At 42.6% G+C, this 8,679-nt stretch overlaps 1 protein-coding gene across 2 annotated transcripts; it reads left to right on the forward strand.

Moving 5' to 3' along the window:
- Window positions 1–1,434: 1,434 nt before the first annotated feature.
- LOC127342225 (cysteine-rich receptor-like protein kinase 10) lies at window positions 1,435–8,203 on the forward strand. Of its 2 annotated transcripts, none has more exons than XM_051368183.2 (6): window positions 1,435–2,313; window positions 3,584–3,694; window positions 3,800–4,035; window positions 4,263–4,392; window positions 7,253–7,312; window positions 7,388–8,203. In XM_051368183.2, exons 1-6 carry the CDS (start codon window positions 1,485–1,487, stop codon window positions 8,056–8,058), a joined length of 2,037 nt encoding a protein of 678 aa, XP_051224143.1. In that variant the 5' UTR covers window positions 1,435–1,484; the 3' UTR covers window positions 8,059–8,203. The 2 variants fall into 2 exon arrangements, with proteins under 2 accessions (XP_051224143.1, XP_071682076.1); XM_071825975.1 differs by having other exon boundaries at window positions 3,884–4,035.
- The last annotated feature ends 476 nt before the right edge of the window (window positions 8,204–8,679 follow it).

Raw genomic sequence — 8,679 nt, forward strand, 5'->3', positions numbered from 1 at the left:
CCATGCTTGGTCCAACAATTATAGCTTGGCATGAAACCGTGCCAAGCAGGTGCATGTGAACATCTCTTGAGGAAGAGTAACCCTTCTGATTCTTACATTTAACACATGGACAGATAACAAAACCCTCCTGCTTGTTCGCATTAGCCACTACGAGGAAATCTTTCAAACCCGCACTGAACTCGCCGGAGAGTCGGTTACCGTACATCCATTGTCGATTCATCTGCATTATTATAATATAAAATATATAATTAACCATCATGCATTTGTTAAACTAACTAGCTACAAACAATATAAATTAAACAATGAACTACACACACATGCACATTTTATCAACGACACATCAAAGGTTCAAGTTGCTAACCGCGATCGAGGAGGAAAAAATAAATGAGAAAGCTCAAGTGTGGCTCCAACACTTCATATCATGTTTGTTTCATGCTCTTGGGGCATTTCATCAAACACCTTATGTGCATAAGAGGAACCAAAAGCAAACCTAACACCCACTTGTGAGCTTGTGAAGAGAATGGCACCAAATGGCTAAGTGTTGGCTGCTGGATGGGTATATATAGGGGAGGGGCTTTAGTCCCGGTTGGCCTGGCCAACCGCGACTAAAGGCCTTCGGGCACCTTTAGTCGCGGTTGGCCTGGCCAACCGCGACTAAAGACCCCCCACGTGCACCGGCTGGCCACCGAGCGCCCTGGGCCCAGGCCTTTGGTCGCGGTTCTCCTCCCGAACCGCGACTAAAGGTACCATTTGTCGCGGATCCTGCAGCATCGCGACTTATGGGGCTCACCCGAAGCCTGTTTTTCCACCAGTGGTTTCAACTCCTCGACGGGCGCGTCGTCCTCCAGTTCATCTTCCGACGAGGATGTGACAAGAAAGAGGCGCAGGAGTTTGGACGACGAGGCAGGGCCTTCTAACAAGAAGGCCAAAAATTAGTTTTACTTTATATGTTTTTAAATTTGTACTTCTTTGTATGTTAAATATGTTTGAATCTATTCGATTGAAGTATCCGGTTAATTGTTTCGATTGGAGCAACATGACATTATTGATGAGTACTACTTTTTCGCGTTTAACTTGCTCATTCAACAAAAATGAAAAGAAGTAGCACAAAAAAAAAACTCTTGCATGTCCAAAATGCGTCGGACCGCTGGAGGTAGCCCCCGACGCAAACGGACGTTTCGCCCCTCGCGGTCATTTTGGCATCCGCCAGGCGATGTAAACGGACGCTCGCGGATATTTTGGACGTCCGAAATGCGTCGGTCCACTGGATATGCCCTTAGTAGAACTCATCATTGTCATCAAGTGGATCTGAGCTGTCCTGGGCAAAAGAACAAGAAGAGAAACTTCTTCACGCATTACTGACATCGATTGGTCTGACCTGATCCTTTTTAATTAACTCCAAAGTCTCTCTCTAGCTTCATCCACCAGCTCCAAAGTCTCTCTCCCCGGCCTCCTGCGCGCAGTGTTCACGCCACAGCAACACCATGGATAGAGGCTACCCATGGTCTCATGCTCTTCTGCTTCTCGCGCTTCTCCCGCTCGCCGCAGCACAGCCGTGGTCGGTTTGCAACAGCAGCAGCGGCAGCTACTCTTCAGGCAGCACTTACGGAGCCAACCTGGTAAGCCTCGTCGGCACCCTCCGCCAGAAGTCCGCCTCCTCCATGTCCCTCTTCGCCTCCGGCGTCCTCGGCGCCGCCCCGGACACCGTGTACGGGCTGATTCTCTGCCGCGGCGACGTCAGCTTCTCCGACTGCTTTGACTGCGGCAGCCGTGCCCGCGACGACGCGGCCACGGCCTGCACAGGCCGCAGCAGGGACGTGGCGCTCTGCTACAACCAGTGCTACGTCCGCCTGGCGGACACCGACTTCCTCGCCTCCACCGACAACTCCGGCGAGGTACCCCTCATCAGCGGCACCAACATCTCCAGCAGCGACGTGGCCGGCTACAACCAGGCCCTCACGGGCCTCCTCGACGCCACGGCGCAGTACGCCGTCGACAACACCACGACGCTCTTCGCCACGGGGCAATGGGAAGGGCCCGACCCGGGGTTCAGTCGTATCTATTCGGTGGCGCAGTGCGCGGCGGACATTTCGCCGGCACTGTGCCGGAGTTGCCTACAGGACCTCTGGGCCAGGTGGTTTACCTGGTTCCACATGCCACCCAAAGGGGATGGCGCCAGGGTTGCTGGCTCCCGATGCTCCTTGAGGTACCAGATCGGGCAGGACCCGTTCTACACCGGCGCCGCGATGCTCCAGCTCCCGGCCAAGACTCCCGCACCGGGACCGGGACCGGCGGCGACAGCAGCTACGCCAGGTCAGTTGACTCTAGACTCCTTTCCATCCATTAGACTAGCCACAGTGCATGGGATATCATAGTAGGTGTAACTGTAATTAATGATCCACGTAGTCCTCCTTGCTATAAATAACTGTAGTAGTGCATATAAACAAATAAATACAATATTGAACTCAAATGGAATATCAACTCAATACTATTAGGTTTATTATGATATATTTTCATATGGTATTTATTTGACATTATAGATATACATATTTTTTCTTAATAAACTTGGTCAATGCAGCTGATGACGTTTGACTTTTGAAAATCTTATATATGTACTATATTGTGACAACAAGGGAGTATCATATGTAGACACGGTATCACATCACGTGGAACTAGGAAAACTAATCTCAAATAAAACTTCTACTACTGTATTGTGCCAAGAAGGGAGTATCATATGTAGACACGGTATCACATCACGTGCAACTAGGAAAACTAATCTCAAATAAAGCTTCTACATAATTTTACATTAAGATTCTACAAAATAATAATAAATATAATAAGATCACGATACTACTATATGATACCATGCATTGTGGATATAGTATCATATATACTACTATGGTATGCACGATACTAATATGTGATACATCCCTGTGTGATTAGACTTAAAAGTTAATTGATTTATTCCATTTGTTACCTCTGAAGATCTAATCTGTGACACACTTAACCCTTTAATACAAATCTTGCCAACAATTTTTTTGAATCAAAGGCATTATGCCTGAATTTGTCATATATAAGGCCCGGAGGGTAGTAGGTGTTAGGGATACGAATAATGATGTCGGGGTGGCCAGCTTGCTTACAAAGGCTTAAACGAGCAACATGTCCAAAGAAGGATTGGAGTATTCTTCAGCACTTACTCTTCCTTCGGGAGCCTATCCGTAATTCACTATAGCATGATACTTTGTACTCCCTCTGTTTCATAATATAAGATGTTTTAGATTTATGAAAAAAAAATGTATCTATATGACTTCTAGTGTCTAGATTCACTTAAACCTATACACTAAAATCCATATAGATATATTTGTTTCATAAACCTATAACATCTTATATTTTGAAACGGAGAGAGTACATTGTAAAAGGTGTAATTGTATAGAAGGGATATTAGCTAGAGCCCGTGCAATAATAACAACTTTATGAGCAGTTGAGATATTTTGAACTTATTACTTATGTATGCTGTTTAATCGCATACGATGATTTATTGGAATTTTTATATGCTCAAGTGCCAAAGATATTTATTGTCCAGATAATAAGAAGAGCAACTCCAAACGTGTCGTGCTCATCGCAGTGATAGTTTCTGTGGTGCTGATATTCCTCCTAGTAGGGATGTGCATGCTCTGGAAAATATATTGGAAAGGTAAGACAAAATTATATGATTTAAATTTATTTCCATTAATGCATGGGAGGTAGACATTATACGTCAGTCCCAGACCTTTTAAAACCAACTATTTTCACATTATAGAGAACTCAGGAGGCAATCTGGACTATGCTATGTTTGAAGAGGAAACTCCCCTACATATTGACATCAGACGGTTCACGTATGCAGAGCTGAAGCTCATTACAAAAAACTTCGAGTCAACCATAGGAAAAGGAGGTTTTGGTATTGTTTATCATGGCATACTAGAGAATGGTGATGAAGTAGCTGTTAAAGTATTGATGGAGACATCAATAGCTGAGTCAACGGACTTCCTCCCTGAGGTACAACACAAAACCAGCTAAGTGAAATTTGTTTTTCTTCAAGAAAAATTTAGAAGCATTTCAACAAAAAACCAACTAATTAAGTGACTAATTTTTTTTTCTTCATAACATATTGAACAATCAAAGATGACGCCCTCTCATTTGTAAGTGGCACCATGCTAGTTGAATGAAATGATGCAACTGCATTATAGCTCTGTAAAGTTTATTAACTATATGTTCTATCGCAGGTGCAAACCTTGTCCAAAGTTCATCACAAAAATCTTGTGACTTTACAAGGGTATTGCCAAAACAAGAAGTGCCTAGCACTTGTTTATGACTTCATGCCTAGAGGAAATCTTCAACAACTTTTGCGAGGAGGTTCCTCTCTTATTTCTATTAATGTTTTTGCTATAAATAGTTGTGTTCGATACAACAAAGCCAACTTGCAGTTAGTTATTTCCACTAAATTATATTTCAACTGTAAACCAATGATTTGTATATTAACTCCAGCTATAAAAAGGATATATAAACCTAAAATATGGCCAGTCTTAATATTAACTTGACTAAATTATAGTTCTACTTGATACCAAGTGAAAAAATAATCTCACATGCCAATAAATTTCATTAAAAATCTGGGGACCAAGTAGTTTTCCAATTTTCCATATATTATTCTTGGTACGATAAAATAAATATTGAAACGCTTGTAAACTACAAAATGGGAAACTAAAGAATTAAACAACTCTACATCTGAAATCAATATAATTATATTATATTATATATATGGACGTGCTAAATTGTTATTTTTTCTAGTCAATAGAATTGAATAGGTAGAACTTATTTACTCTTGTAGATATTGGACTAACGGTTGAGGCCACTGTTAGTGCATTCATAGAGATAATGCCTTGACATGGCAAGGTATTAAATATTTGGATAACATATTTGCCGCCAAGAACAATCTTATATTCGTAAGTAGTACACTACAACATGGACAAGTGCTCTGGCGCTTATAAACCCAAGGCACATGCCTAATCGCTGCACTTGTGACAGGGCGGCAAAAAGAGCTACTAGCGATAACTGTGTCGTGAAAAGTGCATAGTGTTTTTTTTTTGGTCTGGGACATGGTCACGTTTACGCGGCTCCACAAAGGTTGCACCTAGGTACACTATGAAGGACGTCAAAACTTTAATGCCGGGTAATAGTACGGTGCCGGTTATTAATTTGCCTTTATTCGTACACCTTCTAGTGATACAAAAGTTAATTACAATTAAGAGGTAACTAATCGTTTCCAAATATAATCAAATTTCTATTCATAATTTTTTACATAATTATTTCCAATTATTTGTTTCCTCTCCGTTAAATCCTCCAAAATATAAAAAAATAAACTATGCTACCAGTGAAGGAGAAACTAACTATAGAGTCTAACTAAATCCATAATCTTGAGCTCCTCCCTATCTTGAAAGACATGCATTGCCAATCTGAAAGATATGCATCTCCAGTCTGACCATCATCTAATGCACTGGTGAATCTACACGGCAGTACAGCTTGTGGCTGGACTAACCACAATCTTCCGTGTGGTTGATCTTCACGGCGTCCCTTGTTTGACCACCAAGTCTCACATGTTCAATATTCACTTGGTCACTTGCTTTACCACCATCTTCCGTGTGGTCGGTCTTCATAGTATTGCTTGCTTGACCACCATCTTCTGCAGAGTCAGTCTGCAAAGTGCTGATAATCTCGCAGGTGGAGGTGGTGATTGTGATGGTGATGGGATCTTGGGTTAGTCGTCGAGATTGAGAGTGGTGGGAGGTTTATGGTTAGTAGAGAGTGGAGTGTCGTGGGGTCTAGGGTTGGAGAGAGTGCAGTGCTGCGATATCTAGGGTAATTAGAGAGAGGAATACCGCTTGATCTAGGTTTAGGAGAGAGTGGAATGATGTTAGATCTAGGATCAGTAGAGAGTGGTGTGTCAAGAGATCTAGGGTTAGGAATGGACAGAGGGGAGTGTGATAGGGTGGATAGAAGATACTCCAAATGTTCCATGTACTATATACTACTGCGACATGGATCTTGGGCTTGTAATATGGGCCTGACTTGCTTAAGCCCTTAGGCCACAATTGGCTAATTCGGTGCTTATATGTGGTGGCACACACTATTAGCGAGACGAGTCTCTCGTGATTAATAATTAAAACTTATTAAATAAACACTCGAATAATAGGAATATTCGATAATGTAGTGCTCACATATATTTATGGAACACTGCAACAGAAAATTACATATCAGTAGACAAATAGAATTTTCTCCAGCGCCACCATGTCATGAGGTTTCTTCGGATGGTCACCGATTCTCTTCTTGGTTGATCGATCCAAATACGGATATTGCACTTCAGCACTGTGTGGTGGCACCCGAGGAACCTGTGGCCAGCACTCTTGCCACTTACGGCTGCGAGGCAATGCGGCTTCAAGCTACTGCTGCACGTGCAATTCAGTAGAAGAGATTGATAGAAGGCCGCTCCAATCCCAGAGGTTAATATAGAGGTTGATTACAACTACGAAGAACTAAAAGCAACAAACTAGATTAAAGAAACGTATTTAGTGCATTGTCACCGTGTGTGTTTCCACCGTTGAACATCCCAGCAGGGAGATTTGGGGAGAGTACTGCAATGCTGGGAGTAGTAAGAGAAAGACCAATATCGAGATTGCAGTTGCGGGAGGTGTAGAAACGGATATAAAGGCCAACCTCCGTGGTGCTATGCCACACAAATCATCTTGGGACATGCTGTAAATGTTGCATACAATGCACGGGGACTATTTTATGCCTCATTCCATCCACTACGGAATTAGAATGTTTCTGCCTCCCCTCCCACCTACCACAGAACTAATATACGTCAGTATAGAGTCTGCCACGGCTTATCCGTGGACGCCAACGAAAAATGGTGTCGCGACTGCATATGTCAGGTAAAAGTTTTCTATTGGTGGGTATGTCGTTATGTTTCAAGGTAGAGGGAAAGGAAGTAACTACATAGGTATTTTATTAGAAGAGTATTTAAGATGTTTTATTTGTGTTAACTATATTTGTATATGAGGAATTATCTTGTAGAGAGAAGGAAAAGTACTGAAATCTCAATTATCAAAGTGCATGCTATCTCAGATCTCAGTAAATCAATTGGTTAATCTTTGCGTGTGTAAACACCATTTGCACGTTTCAAATGGAACTTACATTGATTTTCTATGTATTGATGCAGCGGAGGACTATACTCTGAATTGGGAACAACGACTTCATATTGCATTTGATTCTGCACAAGGTTCGCATTTTAGTTTTGTGTTTGGCTCATGCATATATATGTTTCTTGACAAAGTACGAGTTTAATAAATTGCAGGACTGGAGTATCTACATGAGTTATGCACCCCATCAATTGTGCATAGAGATGTGAAGACTGCCAACATCCTACTTGATAAGAATCTAGTGGGGATAATATCTGATTTTGGGCTTTCACGAGCTTTTAATGATGCACATACACACATATCTACCGTTGCTGCTGGCACTCTCGGTTACCTTGACCCTGAGTATCATGCTACTTTCCAACTCACTGTCAAGACCGACGTTTACAGCTTCGGTATTGTGTTGCTCGAGATCATCACTGGCCAACCCCCGGTAATCATGGACCCTCAACCCGTCCACCTACCAAATTGGGTCCGCAAAAAGATAACCAAAGGCAGTATTAATGATGTCGTGGACAAGCGGTTGTTGGATGTGTACAATGCTAGTTCCCTGCAGAGTGTGATAGACCTTGCCATGGATTGCGTTGAAAACGCAGCCATTGATAGGCCAGCAATGACCGAGGTTGTTGCAAGGCTCAAAGTGTGGTTGCCAGTTGTTTCAAGTGAAAAGCGCTCTGTTAATGGACCAACTCAATATAAATACTCCATGGATAGTGAAATTCGGAAGCAGTACCAGTTATCAATTTCTGGAGCAAGCACCGAGGGGAGCTCCTTCCAGTCTGGTTCGACCGGTCGAATGTCTGAAATAAGCATGTCTTCCGGAAGGTGAAAGGAAAATTACTAGTGAGTTATTGTTGCATATGCTTTGACAATTCGGTAGTTGTCTCAAACGATGTTGTCATCAGTTGTTTATAAATTGCAAACTATAGTTATTTTATCTTGTGCAATCCTTTTGAATTTGAGGGTGTTATAATCGTCTCAAGGTGTGCTTCGGTGTCCCCCTCTTCTCATAATTTATGAAACTGAAAACCGGCCATGATTTTTGTGTTGTCCATGAACATCCTCTCTCGGTGTGCCTATCGAAGCCCCGCAGGATTTACACCATAACTTCCACCACGTTGTTGTGTTGGAGTGATGTCACGTACCTCTCCACCTTGTCTTGCTTGACCAAGAAATTGAAGACGACGTCGATAAGTATGTGTTATAACTCAGAGGTGCCATCCGTTTGGCGCTAGATCGGATCAAGAAGACGGGAATTGTTTAGCAGATAGTAGTTCGTTGGAAGATAAAATTAACCCTATCAGTGTAAAAAGAAAAAGGAGATAAAACCCTAGAATGCATGGCTGGCAGCAACCTGATGTGCTTCGCACCTGCTTGGTTTCAAGTCTTGCACCAAGTCTTGCTCTTCATTGCTGCAAATTAATGACGACGGAAGCAACATGCATAGAGG

Source organism: Lolium perenne, chromosome 1 (genome assembly GCF_019359855.2).
Source record: "Lolium perenne isolate Kyuss_39 chromosome 1, Kyuss_2.0, whole genome shotgun sequence".
NCBI classification, from domain to species: Eukaryota; Viridiplantae; Streptophyta; class Magnoliopsida; order Poales; family Poaceae; genus Lolium; species Lolium perenne.